Here is a 26,038-nt window from a genome sequence, read left to right as displayed (position 1 = left end):
AGAAATATTAATCCTCTTCCATTATGGAGAGCAGTTAAGTGTTCGATAATTCCCAAGAGTACATCACTATGGATTAAAACAAAAACAACAACACTACACGTCAACACTGGAATATACCCAACTCAATATATGGCACCAACTAATTTACAACAAAACAAACAGCAAGCAAAAACTCAGCAAACTGTGCAACAAAAAAAAATAAGAAAAATAACACAACAAAATTGTCACTGATAACTCTGGCTTCTCCTTTTGACAGGTTCAACAAGACAAGAGCAAATGCAAGGACTATAATTGATTATTTCTCACCCTCTATTCTGTCCCTTTTCCCTCTAGAAATTACTACAGCTACTAGATATTTGCAGTATATAATGATTCAGTAGTCCACGGAAGCTCAAATTTAAATCATTAGCTACTAATACTGCTGCCAACACATTTATCACTATTTTTGCTACACAACACTCTTAACAAATAAGAGGAGGATTTTTTTCTTTAAAGTTTCCTCTTATAATGAGCTTGTCATCTATCCTATGGAACAAAATGGAACACATAATAAGACTTGCTAATTAGCACTCGGAAAGAAGATCTTTTACTTGTACAGGTCTGTCTCCATAAATTTTGCAAAATGATGTCTCTTTACAAGCATAAAACACAATTTCATTCTCAACATGGGTTGGAGAAATGCAAAGTTCATATAAAGATTCCTAATTCACAACATTTCACACCCCCCCAAAAAAAACTCTTCTAAAGTGTTCAAGTAGTTTCTAAAAATGACTATACATTTATATAGAGCTTTTATGTTCATTATCTCATTTGCTCCTTCTAAGTCTATGGGGTAGGCAGGTATTCCACACATAAAGATAATCACATATTTAGTCCCTTGCCAAATGTCCCTGCAAGTAAATAAAAGAATTTCTTATCACCTTCAATGGAGCAGCACTAGTGACTCTCATCCATAATTTTATACAGAGCCTGTTGTTGTTATTGCTGTTTAGTCACTAAGTTGGTCTACTCTTTTGCAACCCCTTGTCCGTTGGATTTCCCAAGCAAGAATACTGGAGTGGGTTGCTATTTCCTTCTCCAGGAGATCTTCCCAACCCAGGAATCGAACCTGCATCTCCTGCATTACAGGTTTACCTGATTCTTTACCCCTGAGCCACTTGGGAAGCCCATAATACAGAGCCTGCATGTAACCAAATAACAAGTGCCCACATGTATACTATTATCCCAGACACCAAAGAAAAGTTAGTATCAAAAGATATCAACTAACCACAAGTATGTTATACATAACACAAGAAAAAAGATAGCATAAAGAAATCCCTAAAATGAAAATGTTTTTCCCTCAAAGGAAGAATTAAATAAAATCTATGTTGCTTTTGAACTGTGATATTGGAGAAGATTCTTGGGAGTCGCTTTGACTGCCAAGAGATCAAACCAGTCCATCCTAAAGGAAATCAGTCCTGAATATTCATTGGAAGGGCTGATTCTGAAGCTGAAACTTCAATATTTTGGCCACCTGATGCAAAGAACTGACTCATTGGAAAAGACCCTGATGCTGGGAAAGATTGAAGCAGGAGGAGAAGGGGACAACAGAGGATGAGATGGTTGGATGGCATCACCGACTCAATGGACATAAGTTTGCACAAGCTCTAGGAGTTGGTGATAGACAGGGAAGCCTGGTGTGCTGCAGTTCATGGGATCACAAAGAGTCGGACACGACTGAACAACTGAACTGACTGATGTTTTTAAAGGTAATGCTTTAACTGATACACAGAAAAGAGCTCCCAGGTAAAAGCAGCTGGGTTAGGAGAGATCACAGGAATGAGTTAGATAAGGGGGCACATAAACAGTGACAACTAGTCAACTAACTTTGTCATTTATTCGATCAATATTAATTGCATAAGCCATTGCCCAAGATACTCTAAGAAATACTATAATAAGTGGGGAAAAAATCATTGCATTCAAGCAGCTTACCACCTAGTTGGTAAGATAATACCAACACAGATAAAACACTCATTCACTGATCAACATTTCCTGAGTGATTACAGGAAGGCACTGAGTTCGGCCCTGCAAGAAACACAAAGATGAATGAAGCAGAGGCTTTACTCTCAAGAGTGTAACAGTCTGGTAGAGAAGATAACATAGTTATGTAAGTTTTGAATACAGAACATAAGAAGTGCTATAGAAATCGTTCAAATAAAATGCTATGTGAATTCCAAAGAGAGATAAAGGGTTTCTAACTGGGAGACTAGGGGAAAATGGCAAGTAGTAGCCATTAGAATAAAGAGTAAGCAGGACCAGGGTACCCAGTGAATGGGAAAGGAAGACATTCTAAGTGAGGGTCAACTGTGTCTTATATTAGAGAAAGTAAAGGTAGGAAAGAAGGGCAGTGGGTATGTAAGGTTTAGGGGGAGTAATCCCAGGTTATACGAAGGAGTTTAGTGGGAAAGAAAAGGAAGTCGAATCATAGCGGGGCTCAATTGAGAGTTGTAAAAGTTTCTGTGGTTTGTGGGATATGGGACATAAGAAAAAGTATAACACAGAGTATCCTAAAAGAGTTCTAAAGTCAATGATAAGAAAAAAGGAAAATGAGGTTCATAATTAGAGAAAGATAATTCAGGTAGGTCTAGAAGGGCAGACATGATTCTGTCAGGCTGTTCCAGATTATATGAAGTGATGAAAGCCATGATTCAAGCCAGGCCAGTAAGTCTTTGGTTGGTGCCCTTCCCTCTAAATCCTGGGAACTGGCTCAATTTTAGTATTTACTTAGAAATGTTAGCTATGAAATGACCATGGCCTGAATAAAACTACACTTCAGGACCTAAGCCTGTAAGAAATATACATATACAGAGACAATCACCAATGCACTTGTCCCCTCAACATCCCCTCATATCCTTTCTGGTGTGTTTCTGATATGTCCGGCTTGCTCTGTTTTTCTCATTATAAAATTAAGACATGTTCACTATAGAAAATCTAGTCTTCTCACTGCTATTAACTTTAACATTGACATAATAAACCATCATTATATTAACACCAAGAGCTGCAATTCTATACTGAGAGCCAGTGTGCCTGGAAACCAGCCAAAGGCCCATGACCAGTATGACCAGCCCCAAAGACAACACCAGTCTTCCCAAGAATGATTTGGAGGTCTCCTAGGGCGTCCCTGGTGACTCAGATGGTAAAGAGTCTGCCTGCAACGTGGGAGACCTGGGTTCCATCCCTGGGTCAGGAAGATCCCCTAGAGAAGGAAATGGCTACCCACTCCATTTTGCTTGCCTAGGAAATCCCATGAACAGAGGAGCTTGGCAGGCTGCAGTTCATGGGGTTGCAAAGGGTTGGACATAACTGAGCGACTAATACTACTTTCCTAAAGCCCAAAGGAGACTGCTTCTAGACTGCCTTCAGGTCTTCCCTAGGATGTATAAAGAGGCCCAAAGCAATCTTTCAGGAGTCAGAAACAAATAAGCAAAAGCCTTGAATGCAGGAGAAACCAATCTAGACCACTGGTTGGATACTCACCACATAGGGTGCATGGGTTTAGACATATTCACAGACAAGTTTATTTTTATTAGAGATAACTTAGATTAGAATATTTACAGCCTAAATGGGTTGAATGGACTAGAACTAAACTTAGTAAATCCATCAGTCAAATATTGCTGGGTTTTCTACTAGGGCAGCATGATGTAGAGCTTGACAGTATAAGCTTTAAACTCAATCAGAACTAATAAAACCTCTGCTATGACTCATTGTAACTGTGTGGTCTTGAGAAAGTTACTTAGCCCTTCAAAAATTTAAGAAAATAGACATAATATAACACCTGTGATCCTCAAATAAAAAACTAACACATGGAAAACTGTCATTAAGTGGCAGTTTGTTAATAACAGCCAATCATCATGGTATCTGTTTACACAGAAATGTATTGTCTTTAAAGAATGAGTGTTTTCTCAGAAAAGGAAACCATAAACAAAATGAAAAGACAATCTATGGATTGGGAGAAAATATTTGCAACTGATACAACTGACAAGAGCTTAACTGTCAAAATGTATAAACAGCTTATACAACTCAACAACAAAAAACCAAATAACCCTATTTAAAAATGGGCAGAAGACCTAAATAGACATTTTTCCAAAGAAAACAAACAGATGGCCAACAGGGCCATGGAAAAGATGCTCAAACTGCTAATTATTAGAGAAATGCAAATCAAAATTACAATGAGATACCACCTCACACCAGTCAGAATGTCCATTATTGAAAAATCTACCAATAACAAATGCTGGAGAGGATGTGGAGAAAAAAGGGCACCCTCTTACACCATTGGTGGGAACGTGCGTTGGTGAAGCCACTATTAAAACCAGTATGGAGGTTTCTCAAAAAGCTAAAAATAAAGTTGCCATATGATCCAGCAATCCTACTCAGGCCTATATCCAGAAGAAACTATAGTTCAAAGATATATGTGCTATGTTCACAACAGCACTATTTACAATAGTCAAGACGTGGAAACAGCCTAAATGTCCATCAACAGATGAACGGATTAAGAAGATGTGAGATATATATATTATATATTATATATATATGCAGGAGTTAATAGTCAGCCACCTGTTGCTCTGGCTAAGCCATGAGAAAATCACCATGGGAAAAGAATAAAAGCAAAATACAGCAATACAGCATAACCCAAATAAAAGTACATTGGGTTGATCAGTTGGGGTTGTCATGCCCTGCTAAGCTAAGGAAAAACACAGTGTGGACCTTGGAACACTGGGTCAGAGCAAGTCCAGAATGCTGCTTGTGCACACACTAAGATGTTTTCCCAAGGCATATGCGGGTCTATGACCTCCAGCTAGGTGATACCCCTTGTACAAAAACTAACAAAGATAGTTTAAAGTAATCAATAAAATGGGAGACGTGACTGGGAACACAGGAGGCTGACTTTATTGCAACACAACAGATACTTTCTGCTTGCCAAGACACTAAATAAAAGTGATGTGGCTCCAAGGAACAGGGCTCTTGATCTAAGAGGTCTTGAGTCCACCGGTCCCATCTTTAAACCTTTAACTCTGTCTCTCTTTTTTTTTAATTTTATTTTATTTTTAAACTTTACAATATTGTATTGGTTTTGCCAAATATCAAAATGAATCCACCACAGGTATACATGTGTTCCCCATCCTCAACCCTCCTCCCTCCTCCCTCCCCATACCATCCCTCTGGGTCGTCCCAGTGCACCAGCCCCAAGCATCCAGTATCGTGCATCAAACCTGGACTGGCGACTTAACTCTGTCTCTAGTTTCTTTTTCCCAAACTGCGTCAACCACTTTCGATCCCTACCTGCTGTGCTGGCTGTACACACACACACAGATATATACACTCAGTGGTTTTAGTCATGCATGCCAGGCTCCTCTGTCCATGATATTTTTCCAGCAAGAATACTGGAGTGGGTTGTCATTTCTTTCTCCTACATACACATACATACACACACACACACACACACACACACACACACATATAGGGGTTCCTGGGTGGCTCAGTGGTAGAGAATCTGCCTACCAGTGTAGGAGACACAGAAGAGGTGGGTCAATCCCTGAGTCTGAAAGATTCCCTGGTGGAAGAAATGGCAATCCACTCCAGTATTCTTGTCTTGAAAATCCCATGGTCAGAGAAGCCTGGGAGGCTACAGTCCATGAGGTCACAGTCAGTCAGACGTGACTGAAGCAACTTAACATGTGTGTATATATATATATATATATAGGAATATTACTCAGCCATAAAAAAGAATGAAATAATGCCATTTGAAGCTACATGGATGGACCTAGAGATTATCATACTAAGCAAAGTAAATCAGAAAAAGAAAGACAAATACCATACGATATCACCCATATGTGGAGTCTAAAACACAACACAAACAAACATATTTACAAAAGAAAAACAGACTCACAGACATAGAGAATAGCTGGTGGTTGCCAAGGGGAAAGCGGGATGTGGAAGGGATGGAGTAGGGGAGTTTGGGGTTAGCAGATGCAAACGACTATATGTAGATCAACAAGATCCTACTGTACAGCACAGGAAAACTACATTCAATATTCTGTGGTAAACCACAACAGAAAAGAATATGAAAAAGAACATATGTATGTGTATAAGTGAATCACTCTGCTGTACAGCAGAAACTAATACAACATTGTAAACCATCTATACTTCAATTCTAAAAAAAAAAGAATGAGTGCTTTTGACCTACTTTTTTTAAATTATAAAAATATGCACATTTGTTAAAGAAAATTTAGAAAATACTGATAAACGAAAATTTTAGTGTTATAGTCCAGATATAGCTAAGTTTCTGTATTTTTGAAAGCATCTTTACTACCTGGTCCGATTGTTTTTTTAATGGATCAGAATCGGGAAGTGAAATATACATTAATTTTCCATAACAGAATTATGGAACACTAGAATTTTCATTTTCAGATCTCTTTCCTGAGACAAGACAAGACAAACTAGGTGTGGCACGATCTTAAAATGCTCCCCAATGCACTGTTTATTCTTTAAACCTCATCTCCATGAAGTGTTCTACAAATCCCTTCAAACCTATAATCTCTTCTTCCTTTGATCCTCCGTGTGTGTGTGTGTGTGTGTGTGTGTGTGTGTGTGTGTGTGTGTGTTGTTCACTCAGTTGTGTCCGACGCTTTGCGACCCCATGGATTGTAGCCTACCAGGGTCCTTTGTCCATGGGATTCTGCAGGCAAGAGTACTGGAGTGGGCTGCCATTCCTCCATACCATGGGGTTTATATCTCTCAGATTACTTCTTCGTACTCCATATTATAGCTATCCATGTTTCTTTTCTTACCCGCCACTCCCTCTCCTTGCCCTTCCCTTTGCTCTATCTCCTAAGACTGGGACTTCTAGTTTTCAAGTATAAGTGATATACAATACTATATACAGGTGTGTAATATAGTTAGTCACAATTTTTAAACTTTATGTTCCATTTATAGGTATTATAAAATATAATATCCTTGTAGCTTATATTATACATATTGTTTTGTATATCTTATTCCCTACCCTTATGCTGCCTCTCTCCACTTCCCTCCCTCAACTAGTAACTACTAGTTTGTTCTCTATATCTGTAAGTCTGTTTCTTTTTTGTTATATACACTAGTTTGTTGTATTTTGGGGATTCCACATAAAACTGATATTGTACAGTATTTGTCTTTCTCTGTCTGACTTCTTTCACTTAGCACAATACTCTCCAAGCCCATCCATGTTGTTGGAAATGGCAAGTTTTCATTGTTTTTTTTGTTTTTTGTTGTTGTTTTTTACAGCTGAGTAGTATTCCATTGTGTGTATGTGTGCACACATATGTATACATAGATATACATAGATATATATACATACTCACCACATCTTCTTTACCCACTCATCTATTGATAGCATTTAGGTTGCTTCCATATCTTGGCAATTGAAAATAATGTTGCTATGAACATTGGGGTGTGTTTGTCTTTTTGAATTAGTATTTCCATTTCTCTCAGATATGTATCCAGGAGTGGAACTGCTGAGTTATATGGTAGTTCTATTTTCAGTTTTTTGAGAAACCTCCCTACCGTCTTCCCCAGTGGCTGTACCAATTTACATTCCCATCAACGGTGTACAAGGATTCAGATGGGACTTTTAACCTGAGGACAGTGAACTTTCTGAAATTATACATAAAAATTGTGTTTCTATAGGTATAAATACATTTCCATTTATACATCAAATTATCAAAAAAAGGTCCAAGAATCAAAAAAAGGTTTGGAACACTTGTCTATGGGAAAGACTTGATTTAACCATCCATGGATTCTGTACAGTGCTAAGTACCTACCTTCATATGGATAGTATTTGTTGCTTTGCAACCTCAACTATACTTCAATAACAAATAAAAAGGCACAAAAGATAAATGAAAACAAAAACTTGAAGAAGAAGAAGCAGTAGCAACAGCAGCAGCAGCTACCTACTATGGAGTACAGCATAAACTGAGTTGATGAGTTTTTCTCAAAGGCAGATTTTAAGAATGACAACAAAATTAAGAAGGAAACACTGTTTCTTCATTTTAAAAAATAATTAAAGTTTATTATTAAATCATAAAATCAATGTTAGGTTTATGTTTAATGCAATCTTATAAATATGTTTTCCTCATTCTAGAATCATTCTCTCATCTTATTGTAAAAAATACTGTTTCTGAATGGTGCTTACCAGGGGCTGGGGTAGGAGGGAATTCAGAGTTATTGTTTAATGGGTAAAGAGCTGCAGTTTGGGAAGATGAGAAAGCTCTGGAGATGGATGGTGGTGATGGCTGCACAACAGCATGAATGTACGCAATGCTATTGATCCGTCATGCACATTTGAGCAAAATTCTAAAAACATTGCTTTTTATTCATCTAACATACTGAAAAGCAGAGACATTACTTTGCCAACAAAGGTCCGTCTAGTCAAGGCTATGGTTTTTCCAGTGGTCATGTATGGATGTGAGAGTTGGACTGTGAAGAAGGCTGAGCACCGAAGAATTGATGCTTTTGAACTGTGGTGTTGGAGAAGACTCTTGAGAGTCCCTTGGACTGCAAGGAGATCCAACCAGTCCATTCTAAAGGAGATCAGTCCTAGGTATTCATTGGAAGGAATGATATTGAAGCTGAAACTCCAGTACTTTGGCCACCTCATGTGAAGAGTTGACTCATTGGAAAAGACTCTGATGCTGGGAGGAATTGGGAGCAGGAGGAGAAGGGGACGCCAGAGGATGAGATGGATGGATGGCATCACTGACTCGATGGACGTTGAGTCTGAGTGAACTCTTGGAGTTGGTGATGGACAGGGAGGCCTGGCGTGCTGAGATTCATGTGGTCGCAAAGAGTCAGACACGACTGAGCGACTGAACTGAACTGAACTGAACATTAATTACCTATTACAGGGTAGACTCTTCATCAAAGGTAAGAAATAGAGATACTAGTTAAATTTTAGGACATTATAAAGAAATCCTCAAAGGAGAAGTAAATCTTAACCTCAATCTACACATTATTTGTTTTAGAGTATAAGCACAAATTAAACAGGGTGATATAATCATAAATCCTATCCAGATAGAGGGGCTATTATCTGAATAAACAAAGGAAAATTGCTTAGGGACATCCGTTTATCTGTGTGAAGTAAATTAAATTTTTTCAAGGTACCAATTCACAACTCAGGGAATAAATAATAATTTAGCTCAACTTTATCAATATTATCCACATAAATAAGAGTTTTGGAATCCTGCAACAGGCATTTCAAAGTTCAAGGAGTACAACTTATTCAATAAACATTTAGCGATTACTCTTGGTATTTAAAAAATAAAAGTCCCAAAACTACTTTAAAAAGAAAAAAATACAGACTATTTAGAACTCTGACTACAGAAAGGACAAATTACTTTCCTGTTTTACTGCACTTTACTCCCATCTCATGCATTATAATTTGCCCCAACAAAGTAAAAGCCTCAGGCTCCAGAAAGGTTACAAATCTAATTAAAATATCAAAAGCAGTCATAATTATTAGTAATATCATAATGATATTTTCAAAGAATGTATCAGATCAGATCAGATCAGATCAGTTGCTCAGTCATGTCCGACTCTTTGCGACCCCATGAATCGCAGCACGCCAGGCCTCCCTGTCCATTACCAACTCCCGGAGTTCACTCAGACTCATGTCCATCGAGTCAGTGATGCCATCCGGCCATCTCATCCTCTGTCGTCCCCTTCTCCTCTTACCCCCAATCCCTCCCAGCATCAGAGTCTTTTCCAATGAGTCAACTCTTCACATGAGGTGGCCAAAGTACTGGAGTTTCAGCTTTAGCATCATTCCTTCCAAAGAAATCCCAGGGCTGATCTCCTTCAGAATGGACTGGTTGGATCTCCTTGCAGTCCAAGGGACTCTCAAGAGTCTTCTCCAACACCACAGTTCAAAAGCATCAATTCTTTGGCTCTCGGCCTTCTTCACAGTCCAACTCTCACATCCATACATGACCACAGGAAGAATGTATATATATTATCAAATACCTAGTTTCTAAACTTTTTGGTGACTGTCCATGATAGCTCCTGGTTATTTATTACCAACAAATAACAGATTTGAAAAGACATTTTAAAATTCCATTATTTTCCTCAAAGTCCTATATGTATATAAGAGAGATTTACAGAGAGATTTACAACTATTTTTGCATTGGAATCCAGGAAAATCCTTAGAAACAGGTTCAATATAAAAGCTAATACTAATATTTAAATTCCATTGCATAAAAAGATATCCACTACCATACTGAAGTGTTATATATTTTGTATTTGATGTAAACGAACATGTTTATTGCTCTCAACTTTAACATTAACTAATCGGCAGGATATAAAATTTTCCCATAGTTGTATTTATTAAAAAGCCAAATTTTCCCAGTATTTATTCTTATTCAATATTCATTCAATAAATATTACTGAGTGCCTGCCACATATCAGGCACCATGCTGTAAGTGCTGAACGACTGTGAACCAAAAAGCCAGGTTTTAACTAAATAATACTTAAGCACTACTTCTTTTCTAAAACACAGACTAACATAACTACCTTTTCAAAGTGTCTTTCTTTATATTTTTGTTTGGCAGTTCTTTGCAACTTTTGTTCGTGAATCTGATTTCTAAAGGTAAATTTATAAATGATAATGTTTTTAAGACACAAAAATGTTTGCCTGTCATAGAGTTTGTTTTACTGTATGACAATAACAAAACATCAAGGATAGCACAAATTCCGTTTAACTGTAAGAGTTACCTGAAATGGGAACATTCTGTGAGACTGATAACTGCACGTCTCCAGTTCCTGGTGGCATGTCAACAACCAGATAATCCAGTTGACCCCAATCTACCTAAAAACCAAGATGACACAAATAATATCACTATAAAAACAAATGTGGTGAATAGTGATGTAAACAAAAAAATGAATTAATAACAAATCTAAAATAATAGATAGTTTTCACTTTCTAGAATAATGAAATAATAACAAATCTAAAATAAGATTACTAAGTGCCAGGGACTATGCTAAGGGCTGATATGGACGTATAAGAAACCATCTTTGCTTCTAGCAGACCTTCTCTGACCAATAAGGTTAAGTTTTCAGATGATCCCACAAAACACACACAATACCATAATGATGATATCATTGCACAATGGACTTCGGGACCAATAATCTATTTTCACTGAGAACAGCCCTAATTTTACCTAAGGAGGTCTTAGCTTTTTGTCCTTCAAGTTTTTTTTGTGTGTGTGTGTGTGCGTAATAAAGTTTTATTAAAGTATAAAGGAGATAGAGAAAGCTTCTGACATAGGCATCAGAAGGGGGTAGAAAGAGCACCCACTTGCTAGTGTTAGCAATGGAGTTATATACTCTCCAGTGAATTCAAAGAATGTCTGGAGGTTGTAAAGACCTCACCAGACCTACTCCCATAATTTACATTTTAAGATAACAGGATTAGCCAGAAGGTTTAATCCAGAGATTGTCCTCAGGCAGGATACATAATCCTAAGGAATGTAGAGGGAAAAAAAGTTTGTCCTTTCTCCTGCCTCAAGAATTTCAGACCCCTCTCTCCTTGGGGACCCCTAGACTTCTTATCAACCTGCCTAGGAAATTACTCTTTCATTCCCCCCTTTTCTTTTAGGAGAATTGTGTTGCCAAGGGAAAGGGGTGTCATTTTCATTCCATAACTACTTCCTGCTGCTTAGGGGTGTGGTCCCTAAATTGTTGAGGCAACATATTCTCCTAACCCTCATATTGAGGGTCTCTGATGCAGTGGCCCCAAGTAATAGTTGGAGGAGCCTATGGCACTCATAGGAGCTTGGACAACCATTTGTAAATTAAAAGCTTTTAGACGGTTAGAAAACCCCATTATACAGTTACAGACATAAGGCAAAATAGTCATTAAACCAAGTTAAAATCAAAATGAAAAGTCACATTATGTCCATAGATACGTCAGTCCATCTTAAGGTTGTTAGATGTCATCAGTTTAAGAAGAGGCATCACATGCGATTGTTGTTGAAGGTGTTTGCAGACTTGGAGAAAGTCTTTTCCTTGAAGTGGAGATGTCCACCACAGGAAGCCTTCCACTGATGAAGAGGGGAGCACCCCACAGACCCAGCAGTTAGACTGATTGTGAAATGCTGCGTAGGAGTGAACCCAGGATAGGAAGGAATTGTCTTGAGGATCAAACGGCAGACTCAGGATTTTTGGAGTCAGCAGAAGTAGGCTCACATAGATTATCAGGCCCATCTTTTGGCTCGTCCAGACAGTCCCATTATGGAAGTGGATCGGGAAGAAAGTGGCCAGGGGCTTCAGTAAGCACGGAGTAAGTTGCCCCAGTATCATGTCCTGAAGAATCCTGGACGAGCCCCCAAGATGAAAGGTTGTTGCTGAATCACTCAAAGACGCCGGGATTCTTGGCCTCTGGAGGAGAAGAATTCAATCTGGGGCCAGAGATGAGGCTTGATAGCTCGGAGCTTTTGTGTAATAAAGTTTTGTTAAAGTATAAAGGAGATAGAGAAAGCTTCTGACATAGACATCAGAAGAGGGTAGAAAGAGCACCCCAGAAGGGGGTAGAAAGAGCACTTTGTTTCCTGTATCAGATCCTACTAAAATTTTTAATGTTTATTATTTTTTCTTCATATAACACACTAATAACGAAAACTGAAACTTGATAAGAAAATTTTATAAATATAACTAGATTTCCAAACTATTAGCATTTGATTATTACTTTTCAGTCACTTTTCTAAGTATCTATACCTAGAAAAATGTTCAGCCTCAATTAAATAGGTATCAAGGATACTTTGGGGCTTTCCTAGTGGTTCAGTTGGTTTTTAAAGAATCTGTCTGCAATTCAGGAGACCTGGGTTCGATCCTTGGCTCAGAAAGGTCCCCTGGAGAAGGAAATGGCAACGCAATCCAGTATTCTTGCCTGGGAAATCCCATGGACAGAGGAGCATGGCAGGCAACAGTCCATGGGGGTCCCAAGAGTCAGACACAACTTAGCGACTAAACCACCACCACCACCAAGGGTACTTCAAGCTCTTTTCTCCTTAAATGGTTCTTCCTTATGAATCCCCAGTTTCAGCAAATGGCTGTAAGGTCCTCTCAGTTGTCTAATACAAAGACTTGGGATCATACTTAACTTGTTCCCTTTCCCTCACCATTTATATTAAACTTTCTAAAAAATCTATGAAATGTATTCACTTCTCCTTCTGCATGGCCAAGAACCCAACATGAACCACAGTCATTTATCACCAAAATCTCCCAACCAATTTCCTTGTATCAGCATTGCCCATACAGTCTATTCTTAATACCACAGACAAAAATGATTTGATAGTGCAGTGTTTTTTTGTTTGTTTGTTTAAAACTCCTCCATTGCTTTTAGAATAAAGGCTGAGCTTAAGCTTTAGAACTTCTACCTGGTCTTCTTTACTTGCTAATTCCTCCTCATTCTTGAGGCTGCAGCTTGAAAATCACTTCCCATAAATTTCATTAAAGATTAGATATGCTGTTCCTATTATGTAGGAACAATTCTTCTAATCATTTGTTCATTCATTCAACCAACAATATTTACTGAGTATCTACTCTATATCAGGCATTGAGCAAGGTAATTAATAATTGAATAGTATCATGGTCCCTAGTCTCACAGAATTTACAGTACAGAGGGAGAGAAATATTCAACACAAAATGATATAACCTGTGCAAAAAAGGTTAGTGAGAGAATTGAAAGATCAACATAGCTGAAGAGCAGTGCAAGAGGAAAGATGGCATTCGTTTACTATCTTTTCAGTATCTATCTTCTCATGAAACTGTAGATGACTTAGAATATCTAACATAGAATGGACACATAGGAGACGCTCAAGTTTTCTTTCAAGGAATGGATGAATAAATACACACATGCAAATACTTAACATTTTTTAAAAAGGAAATGGAAATTATACTGTGTATCCTGCTTCTTAAAACTTAATAATGTGAAATAAGCCTTTTCCACAAAGTCAGATATTCTTAAAATATGATATTGGGTCTGATGGATTCATTTATGTTTTAATACATTTTTTCAACATATATTTACTGAGAAAAGAAATGATTCCAGGCACTGTTCCAGGTGGTGAATAGACAGCAATGAAAAAAACAAAGTCCCAGCCACTAAGCAACTATAGTTTTAGTGAGGGAGACAGGTAGATAAACAGAAAGACAAAGAGTAAAAAGTACTACAAAGAAAACAAGCATCCCTTTCTATGCAGAATTACTTGGTTCCTGATTTGGATATATCCAGATCAAACAGCAAGAAACATTTTAAAAGTCTTCAATTTCTGAGTTTCAGAGAGTGGGCAGTAAGAGTTCAGACAGCTAAGAATTTATCAAAGGAGTTCTTTGAGTCTCTTTAGTTCCCAGGGTCAGATAGTGAGGAACACATGAAGAAGAGAGAAAAGGAATAGAATGTGGTGTAAGGGACTACCTTCGACAGGGTGGTCAGAGTCTGAAGTGAGAAAAATAGCATGCAATTCTTAGAAAGCATTCTAGGCAGAAGCAATGGCAAGTGGAAAGACCCTGAGATGGGGATACGCTTGGTACATTCATGGAATAGCTAGGAAGGCAGCACAGCCTTTCTAAAACAGCACTCCTCCAACCATCAGTCTCTTTCCTTCTCTGAATGTGTTTTTCTTGAAAACATTTATCAATATCTGACATTATATACTGACATGTCTTTTAGGAATTCTATGATATTTCTCAATCACAAGTATTTGATACTGATTACATGACACACTTTAAGAGAATGATGAAATGATGAACATGAAGTAGTTCACTTTCAATATGGGGTTTCTTGGTTTGAAAACAGTTATCCCTAAGTTACCCATGGCCATCATCTATGAAACTATTTACAAGAATATAAGGATACTTTTCATTTTACACCCTCTACACTGAAACTCCTAGTACTGGCAAACTGACAAGCCTCTTTGTTTCAGAGGACATCAAATGACTAGCGCCAACAATTTATAATTGTTGTTCCTTGGCATTTAATCATATTTATCACATTGGCTCCAATTTCTTACATCTTTAAAGAGAATTCCTATTATATTTCCAAGGAACTAAAAATACTACACTGTTAAGGCAATGAATTTCAAATGACTCTTAAACTGAATTCAAACTCTATGGGAAAAATAAAAAACCTGGCCCAGAACCTTCATCACACATAGTAGGCATTTCACCAAGGCTTGTAGACTTGAACTGAACTCAGTATCTGATTTCTAGTTTTATGGCATTCACTAATATATCAATATATGGCTATTGATGAATATATAATAATATAAAATTAACATAATTAACACATTATTGTTGTTCAGTCACTAAGTCATGTCTGACTTTTTGTGACCCCAATTAACAAATTATTATAATATTGAAATTAAATGTTAGTTGTTCAGTAATATCCAACTCTTTGCAACCCCATGGACTGGGGCTCACCAGTCTACTCTGTCGGGATTTCCCAGACAAGAATACTGGAGTGGGTTGCCATTTCCTTCTCCAGGGGATCTTCCTAACCCAGGGATCGAACACAGGTCTCCTGCAGTGCAGACAGATTCTTTACCAACTGAGCCACCAGGGAAGCTCTCAAGGAATACAATATTAATATATTAAAATATACTGTCTGCCAGAAAGTTCCAGTTCTCTTGTAAAAGAACTACCAAAGCATCGATTTTAGAATGATTTGGGGATTCTTTATATTCTATTCAGTGTGGATTTACTCACATAAATTATTCATTACTAAATGCAGGGAAATAAGTACTAGCAAAACACCCAGGCATCTAATTTAGTAAAACCCAGCAGCAGATCCTGGCTTCCCAGGAGACTTTATGGTAAAGAATCTGCCTGACGATGCAGGAGACGCAGATTTAATCCCTGGGTCGGGAAGATCCCCTGGAGAAGGGGATGGCAACCCACTCCAGTATTTTTGCCTGAAAAATCTCATTGACAGAGGAGCCTGGTGGGCTATAGTCCATGGGGTATCAAAGAGTCAGACATGACTTAGTAACAGAGCACACAGCACAGCAGAACACCCGGACTTTGTGTCATGGAGCACATACAACTTCGGTGGTCTTCTCTAAGAATAAGAATGCAAAGTCAGGAATGCAAAACTAGATACAAAAGTGAATATTTATTTAGAATGTAAAAGAAATCATCATAACATGCTAGCACCTTAGAGTTCCTTTCTCCAAGACCTCCTGAACACCAGAAATGCTTACACAGAAATTGTCCCTGACTGCAACCGGCTTCCGCTGTCCACTGAGAACATTCTATAACCCAAGACTGTGTGGAATCCTGAACTTAAGCTTCATTACCTTCAAGGTAACTCCACCTCTGGTAAAACCTTCTCAGCTGCCTCTCAGGCTCTAGACTTAAAAGATCCCAGTGGGACAGACTGAGTCAGTCTAGGAGTGGAGTTACCAAGGTGGTTCAGAGATGCCCTATGGATAAAGAGGCAGTGCTGCAGCAGAGAACCCAGCAATGCAGTTAGGGAGTCAAATAGGTGCATCGTATCTGAAGGGGCACATAAACAGCATAATAGGAGATTAAAAAAAAAAAAAAAATCAGTGTTCAGGGCAATTGAGAAGGATGGGATGTGGTACAGATTAGGAGCAACAGTTCAGACCTCAGTCTGCCAACAGAAGCTCTGTGCAAGATGTCTCTTTTACACAGTTACATGTAACTTTTAATTTCCTCTAAAGTGTTTGAGATACAGGACTTTTGGAATCAAATCAGTCACTAAGCTTTGTCCAAAGTCCTTCAGATAACATTAGAACAGCTGTTTTTTCCTGTCTTATAAATATGCATTTGTATTTGCTAAAACAGCACATCTTATGGTATTGCTTTTTTAAATTGCTCTTTCTCTGTTATTAAGACAACCAACACTTGAAGGGTATGCCATCAGAAATAATTACTAGATCTCTGCTAAATTACTTTTATTTTTTGTCCTCATCTTACTATTTATCTTTTTTGTCAACCTTATTCAAGGAAAACATTTCAGCTAGCACCAACTGGGGTTCAGTTTGGTTCAGTCGCTCAGTAGTGTCCGACTCTTTGTGACCCAATGAATTGCAGCACGCCAGGCCTCCCTGTCCATCACCAAATCCCGGAGTTCACCCAGACTCATGTCCATAGAGTCAGTGATGCCATCCAGCCATCTCATCCTCTGTCGTCCCCTTCTTCTCCTACCCCCAATCCCTCCCAGCATCAGAGCCTTTTCCAATGACTCAACTCTTCGCATGAGGTGGCCAAAGTACTGGAGTTTCAGCTTTAGCATCATTCCTTCCAAAGAAATCCCAGGGCTGATCTCCTTCAGAATGGACTGGTTGGATCTCCTTGCAGTCCTAGGGACTCTCAAGAGTCTTCTCCAATACCACGGTTTAAAAGCATCAATTCTTCAGTGCTCAGCCTTCTTCACAGTCCAACTCTCACATCCATACATGACCACAGGAAAAACCATAGCCTTGACTAGATGAACCTTTGTTGGCAAAGTAATGTCTCTGCTTTACAATATGCTATCTAGGTTGGTCATAGCTTTTCTTCTGAGGAGTAAGCGTCTTTTAATTTCATGGCTGCACTCACCATCTGTAGTGATTTTGGAGCCCCAAAAAATAAAGTCTGAAACTGTTTTCACTGCTTCCCCATCTATTTTCCATGAAGTGATGGGACCGGATGCCATGATCTTCGTTTTCTGAATGTTGAGCTTTAAGCCAACTTTTTCACTCTCCTCTTTCACTTTCTCAAGAGGCTTTTTAGTTCCTCTTCCTTTCTGCCATAAGGGTGGTGTCATCTGCATATCTGAGGTTATTGATATTTCTCCCAGCGATCTTGATTCCAGCTTGTGCTTCTTCCAGTCCAGCGTTTCTCATGATGTACTCTGCATAGAAGTTAAATAAGCAGGGTGACAATATACAGCCTTGACAAACTCCTTTTCCTGTTTGGAACCAGTCTGTTGTTCCATGTCCAGTTCTAACTGTTGCTTCCTGACCTGCATACCAATTTATCAAGAGGCAGGTCAGGTGGTCTGGTATTCCCATCTCTTTCAGAATTTCCCACAGTTTATTGTGATCCACACAGTCAAAGGCTTTGACATAGTCAATAAAGCAGACATGGATGTTTTTCTGGAACTCTCTTGCTTTTTCCATGATCCAGAGGATGTTGGCAATTTGGTCTCTGGTTCCTCTGCCTTTTCTAAAACCAGCTTGAACATCAGGAAGTTCACGGTTCACGTACTACTGAAGCCTGGCTTGGAGAATTTTGAGCATTACTTTACTAGCATGTGAGATGAGTGCAACTGTGTGGTAGTTTGAGCATTGTTTGGCATTGCCTTTCTTTGGGATTGGAATGAAAACTGACCTTTTCCAGTCCTGTGGCCACTGCTGAGTTTTCCAAATTTGCTGGCATATTGAGTGCAGCACTTTCACAGCATCATCTTTCAGGATTTGAAATAGCTCAACTGGAATTCCATCACCTCCTCTAGCTTTGATCGTAGTGGTGCTTTCTAAGGCCCACTTGACTTCACATTCCAGGATATCTGGCTCTAGGTGAGTGATCACATCATTGTGATTATCTGGGTCGTGAAGATCTTTTTTGTACAGTTCTTCTGTGTATTCTTGCCACCTCCTCTTAATATCTTCTGCTTCTGTTAGGTCCATACCATTTCTGTCCTTTATTGAGCCCATCTTTGCATAAAATGTTCCCTTGGTATCTCTAATTTTCTTGAAGCGATCTCTAGTCTTTCCCATTCTCAGATGACCGTTATATCTACTACTGCAGGCAGGAATCCCTCAGAAGAAATGGAGTAGCCATCATGGTCAACAAAAGAGTTCAAAATGCAGTACTTGGATGCAATCTTAAAAACGACAGAATGATCTCTGTTCGTTTCCAAGGCAAACTATTCAATATCACAGTAATCCAAGTCTATGCCCCAACCAGTAACGCTGAAGAAGCTGAAGTTGAATGGTTCTATGAAGACCTACAAGACCTTTTAGAACTAACACCCAAAAAAGATGTCCTTTTCATCTAGGGGCTGCTGCTAAGTCGCTTCAGTTGTGTCTGACTCTGTGTGACCCCATAGACGGCAGCCCACCAGGCTCCATCCCTGGGATTCTCCAGGCAAGAACACTGGAGTGGGTGAAATTGAAGAAAGTAGGGAAAACCACTAGACCATTCAGGTATGACCTAAATCAAGTCCCTTAATATGGTGAAAGTGAGAAATAGATTTAAGGGACTAGATCTGATATATAGAGTGCCTGATGACCTAAGGCTAATATGTCTTCCCCAAACAATATTTGTGTTTTGTATTCAAAATAATGCCTGATAATCAGACAGAAACCCAAAAGCTCAAATAAAGGTAATTCCTTCTTTACTGAGGAATGACTAGGAGATAAAAGTGTGTCTTATATTTGGACAGATAAGGTTATGAAGACAGCAGGACATCAGTTATGAAGAGTATGTTGCTATGAATGGGTAAAGAAGATGGACCACTTCCTTCCACAGATATTTCTCTTAAGAAGCTGACCAAAGCAGCACCTATCAAGCCTCGAAGCAGAGGATGCTGGGAGTACAAGTGCAAAGTGTCTGAGTTGTAAGTGTTAAAAAGAAATGGCCCATGGATGCATTCCATTTTTAGCTTCTCAGCTGGCTGGGGCAGTGTACCACAGTCAGCCTCCAGTGGTTTCCATCATGAGCACTACACAGGCCATGCTACTACCACAGGGTCAAGACGAGCTTTTCCAAAGCAAAGCTTTGGAAGGCAGAGTGTCCCAGCTATCCTAGGTTTGTAAGCAAGGTCAATGGGAGCCAGATGAAAACAACATCAGCCAGGGTGGGCCCTGGATCCCTGTGGATTCAGGGAGGAACATCACTGCCAAGAAAGAAGAGCTAGAGTTATGATCTGCTGGAGCCAAAGTAGTGGCCAAGAAGAATTACACTCCTGAGGACAAGAAAAAGGTGTGACTTAAGAACAAAAAGACAAATCATGAAGCAGGAGAAATGGGAGAAAAATCTAGATTGAATAATTTAAAAGTGGACTTTATCTCGAAAACCTATTCATACAATGCTTAAAATAAGTCCATCGGTAACAGAGCAAATTCTAAAGGAAGCTGGCTAAGTCAGACATTGCCTCTTTCCTTCCTGTCTGCTCTTAATCAGTCCTTGAATAGTTGGTTGACCCTTATGCCCACTTGAGGCATGAGTAGATCTTAATGTCGTGTCCTGACATCTGACTCTGGTTATCCATCTGTTGCTCCTTCTATCCCGTACCGAAGTCCTGCCATCTCTCCCTGATTTCCTGGTTCTCCAACTGCATGATTTAACCCTAACAGCAAATAGAACAGTACTTATACTTTGTTCAGAATCCCAGACATGAAACCATGCTACCTCTGGCACAGGAGATGCAGCTAACCTTGTCCCAGACCCATGGACAAACTTGTCAGGCAAATCACCAAGCTACTAGGATTTTTGCTTCAACTAACTTCCAAGGTTTGAATAGGTCTTCAACTCCAAGAATTCTAGGTAATTATTTTTATATAAAATTATCTTCTCAACTTCAGTGTAAGTTCCCTGACATGAGTCCATTCTTTATGCATCTCTGAACTCTCCACAACTAATTCCCTCCATAATGAACCAGTGTTCAGTGTTCAATCCATATCCACTGACAGTAATTCTGAGTCAATTTATTACACTATTAAAACTAATTTTTTTTTTGCCATATGAAGTACCTTTTACATAAAATATAGATCTAAAATAGAACACAAATTAGGATTAAGTCTGAACCATGGTTTTTGCTCTGCCCAGTGGCTTATTCATAAAATCATATAACATTTTATTTTGGTTGCAAGAAGAAAATTGCTACAAAGATGAAATTATTTAAATAACAAATAATGTAATAAAAACTTGAATAACAAAAAAAAATTCCACTTGAGTTGACGACCTACTAACTTGTAGAAATAAATGACACAACAAAATTTAATGAACTTATCCTTGAGACTATTTTGATAAGAGCTAACCCAGTTACAGGAGAAGGCAATGGCACCCACTCCAGTACTCTTGCCTGGAAAATCCCATGGATGGAGGAGCCTGGTAGGCTACAGTCCATGGGGTCGCGAAGAGTCGGGCACGACTGAGCGACTTCACTTTCGCTTTTCACTTTCATGCATTGGAGAAGGAAATGGCAACCCACTCCAGTGTTCTTGCCTGAAGAATCCCAGGGACGGGGGAGCTTGGTGGGCTGCCGTCTATGGGGTAGCATAGAGTCGGACACAACTGAAGCAACTTAGCAGCAGCAGCAGCAACCCAGTTACGTGGTGAAAACACATTATTCGAGTTATAACAATGATCTAAAACTTCTTTAATATTTTCATTTATTTCAGATGAAAATTCTCTAGTCCATTTTTAAATTTCTTCCTTGCCATAGGAAAAGAAGGTGGGGTGGAAAATGCCTTGAATAAATCCCTCCAGATACTACCAACCCAAATGACAGCAGTAACGTTCTGAGAGAGAAAGAGAAACTTTATTCTTTATCCTTCCCTTTAACATCATATTTCATTTCATTTTATCCTTCTCTTTAACATCATCTTCCATTTCATTAACTGTCCTAGCAGATATACAGAGCAGACTGAACCTGACAACACGGACAGCATCAATTCACAGATGACTTCTTACCCAAAAGCTGATAGATGGGCCAATCTTTGGTAACGCTACCCAGTTTCTGAAGCAATATTTAAAGATTATCCAATTCCCAGTCCAGCCCACAGACACACAGGTAAATCCACAGACACCCAGGTAAATCCACAGTACAACTCAAACAGTAAAACTTCACGGTATAAAAATAATAATGTTACCACAAAAGTAAGAATATATCAGTTAATTATGAGAACATATAAGTTCTCCAGATTCCTGCTTTAGACCAACTGCTTATACATATAGATGTTCATAACCTAGGAAGATGATGTTAGTAAAGGATACGACTGCTACCAAAAAGGCCTAAAATATTACAAACTTGCCTGAAAATCAAGATGCTTTTATTTTTAAAAAATACTGTGGGGAGGGTGGTGGGAGGGATGTTAAAGTGGGAGGGAACATGGGTAAACGTATGTCTGATTCGTGTTGATGTTTGGTAGAAACTAACACACTACTGTAAAGCAATTATCCTTCATTTAAAAATAAATGTTAAAATTACTAAAAGATATTTAAAAAATAAAAACTCTGCTTTGTTTTTTATTATACACCTAAACGCTGAAGCTTCAGAATTTTTTTTAAGTAGGAATAACAAACCACCTTACTAACCTAATTTGCATGCTTAGTCACCCACTGATGTCTGACTCTTCACGACCCCATAGACCATAGCCTGCCAGGTTCCTCTGTCCATGGGATTTTCCAGGCAAGAAGACTAGACTGGGTAGCCATTCCCTTCTCTAGGGGATCTTTTCGACCCGGGGATCAAATCCAGTTCTCCTGCAGTGCAGGTGGATTCTGTACCATTTGAGCCACCAGGGAAACCCAACCTAATTTGGAACAGTTTATAAAATATATTTAGATGTGTAGGACTCTCTTTAAGAAAATTAAAAACTATAATACTCTTTTTAAAAACTCCTTAGAAAAAATACTGTATTTGCGAGGATCCAAGGTCCTGAAGGAGGTTCTTAAAGATGTTACAGAACTTGAGGGACTTTCTGCTCCTGGAAAGCAATCTACCCAATGTATTAACAGTACTGAATGCTAGGGGTGATCTGACTAACTGTTCCAGATGATTTCTTGAGCTCCAGTTACCTGCCATCTAGAATCCTATACTTGAGCCTTATGGTGCATCAGGAGGAACTGGGTTAGTGAACAGGGAAGAGGTGGGGGGAAGGGTTTGCAGGTAACAGGTAAAGGAGAGCAAATGGAAATGAGTCGTTTTTGAGAGTCTAAGGCAGATACATTTATGTAACACTGCAAAATGGGCATTATAATTTCTTTCTTATAGAGATAAGAATATTGAGGATTAAAGAAGTTAAGAAAGTTGCCCAAGGTAAGGCTGATGGTGAGTGATAGAGTTGGGATATAAATTCTGGTCTGTGTGACTCAAGTCATGTTTCCAAGTCTCCCAGAGAATTAGGAGCAGCATGACTATTCCAAGCCCATTCTCCGAGGCCTTGTTCTATTCGCACAACCCCAAGAACAAATGAGCTTTACTACACCACTTTTTCAGAGTATGATAATAAAAAAGTAGACACTATAGACTCACAGAAAATTATTTACTTACATAATATAAGTAAGAAATAGAAGAATCATTTGTTTCCTTATTTTTTCCCCTTTACTGGTTAATTAGAATGATGTTTCCTCTATTTCTGAGTATTTTTTATGGTATGTCATAGTATTCTTTCCTTACATAATCCTTTAAGAGTCTTTTACATATTAAAGCAAGATCAACCAGTCAATCCTAAAGGAAATCAACCCTCAACTCTGAATATTCATTGGAAGGACTGATGCTGAAGCTAAAGCTCCAATACTACGGCCATCTGATGCAAAGAGCCAACTCATTGGAAAAGACCCTGATGATGGGACAGATAGATGGCAGGAGGAGAAGGGGACCACATCCAGCATCTCATGCTGGATGGCATGAGATGGTTGGATGTCATCACTGACTCAGTGAACATGAGTTTGAGCAAATTCTGGGAGACAGTGAAAGACAGGGAGGCCTGGCCTGCTGCAGTATATGCGGTCACAAAGAGTCAGTCATGACTGAGTGACTCAACAACAACAACAGATTAAAGGCTCTTATAACCATGGAAATGTTAACTATGTGTTAGTAAAGAATATTAATAGTAATAATAATAACCCACCACTAAATTTTGGTTTTGTTGTCAATCAATAAATCATTAATGAATCATAAATCATAGAATCATCATTCTACCAACCATCTACACACAAAAAATTATGTGGAGCAACGGTCTGAAACAAAGTAAATATCTTCTAAAGACTAAGACAGAAAATAAATATGTTTTTAAATACCTACAATTTTGAACACAGTGTTTCTTAAACTGGCCCACTAGGTTTTAATCCAAAAATTTAAAGATCTAACACCAAATAGAAAACCAACTGTGAGGAATTTATAGCTCCATATGCAGCTATATTTCAAGTATGAGCTATTATAATGCAGCTTTTAGATTTCAAATTCTGATTCAGACATTAATTACTATGATTTAAAAAAAAACGGCACTGGAAAGAAGGAGCTCAGCAAAAATCAAGACTATGAATCTAGCTGGATATAGATAAGAATCCAGATAGCTCTTCATCAAACAGAAGAGTTCTAGTCTGGGAAACTTGTATACCTAAGTTCTAATCATTTTTGTCTCTAATTAACTGTATTACCATGGGTCAACTAATTAACCTCTGTGGCCCTAACTATTCTCTTCTGCTAAAATCAAGTGTTTAGATAATCAGTAAGATTCCTTAAAATAACTTAAAAAAAGAAAATGTGATGATGACTTGTTTGTGTAAGCTGAAAAACATTTGTGAGAGATTTGCTTAGAGAAAAAAGTGAATAGAAAGTATTCTTATCCAAAAGCACCAAAATGACAACACAAGCTTTTTTTCTAATTTTTTTAATGGGAGTACTTTATATAAAAACAAGAAAGGTAAAAGCAAACTGGTATATTTAACAAATTTATTTCATGGAATGATATTTCTTATGGAAAAATTAGCTGAATTTTACAAAGAAATATAAATTTGTTTTGATCAGTCCTGAGTACCATCCTAAAATACCTCATTCTGGCTCATCTAGGAATTAATATGTTATATCTCTATAAAATGTCATAATTTACAAAATAGATTCTTCCTGAAAAGCTGTATGGGGAACTACCACTGAGGTAAGGAGTGGGGAGGGGATTCAATCACAGACTCTTAAAGGGGGAGGACCTAACCCAGTTTTCCCACTAATACAAAACTTCTGTCCATAAACATTCATGACGGAGATATACTTAGCCAACAACAGAAAGTTCAAATCATTCCAATGCATATCACACTCAAATACAAATCGTGGAATAATTTACACAAAAAGGATGGACAAAAGTTGTCACTTAAGAATTTTTTCTATTTTTTTCTTTTGCTATATATAAGATCAGTTTACTTTAACTTACTTTATTTCTCCTACAACACAGCTTAAAATATGCTTTGTTTTCTGATTTTCCTTTGTTGGTATGGTGGTTTAGTTGCTAAGTCGTGTCCTACTCTTGCAACCCCATGGACTGTAACCTGCCAGGCTCCTTTGTCCATAGGATTTTCCAGATTAGAATATTGGAGTGGGTTGCCATTTCCTTCTCCAGGGGATCTTGACAACTCAGGAATGGAACCCAGGTCTCCTGCACTACAGGCAGCTTCTTTACCGACTGAGCTACCAGGGAAGCCCTTTGTTTGCTACGGGAACCTCTATTTATAAAGACCTCCTCCTTTTAAAAATATGAATAAGCGCCTACTAAATTATAAGGATTTAACTTGAGACTACAGACATATACTTGGGCTTTTAGAAAAATAAAAAGGATTAAATGTGTAGAATAATTTTTGTAAACTGATGTGTTTTCAGTAAAGGGAAGATATCAGCAGTTTCAGGTGTAAGGGTTGTGTGAAAGTGTCAAAAAACAGCTTAGTCCGAAAGTCAGATATTAAGGTTTTATTATTGATTGATTCTCTGAATTTAAGCAAGCTGCTTAACTCTTTGGTGCCTCTGTATCCTCATCTTGAAATGGTTTTCAACAGAGAATTTCAGAGATAGCAGGGACTCTGGAGGTTATCTTGTACAAAGTCCTTTTTACAGATCAGCTAAATCGCTGAGTCGTGTCTGACTGTTTGCAACTCCATGGACTGCAGCACACCAGGCCTCCCTGTCCATCACCAGCTTCCGGAGCTTGCTCAAACTCATGTCCATTGGGTCGGTGATGCCATCCAACCATCTCCTCCTCTCTCGTCCCCTTCTGCCTTCAATCTTTCCCAGCATTAGGGTCTTTTGCAA

At 38.5% G+C, this 26,038-nt stretch overlaps 1 protein-coding gene across 2 annotated transcripts in view; it reads right to left on the bottom strand.

Moving 5' to 3' along the window:
• Positions 1-26,038, bottom strand: part of NUBPL (NUBP iron-sulfur cluster assembly factor, mitochondrial) — a 243,748-nt gene that overhangs the window by 53,629 nt on the left and 164,081 nt on the right. For both annotated transcript variants that reach the window (XM_070358699.1, XM_070358700.1), the window contains exon 7: positions 10,780-10,873. In XM_070358699.1, coding sequence (XP_070214800.1) covers positions 10,780-10,873 — 94 coding nt within the window. The remainder of the gene's footprint in view (positions 1-10,779; positions 10,874-26,038) is intronic.

The sequence above is a fragment of the Bos mutus genome, chromosome 21 (genome assembly GCF_027580195.1).
Source record: "Bos mutus isolate GX-2022 chromosome 21, NWIPB_WYAK_1.1, whole genome shotgun sequence".
NCBI classification, from domain to species: domain Eukaryota; kingdom Metazoa; phylum Chordata; class Mammalia; order Artiodactyla; family Bovidae; genus Bos; species Bos mutus.
Note: the sequence above shows the minus strand (reverse complement) of the source record. Positions and strands in the feature narration are given on the sequence as shown.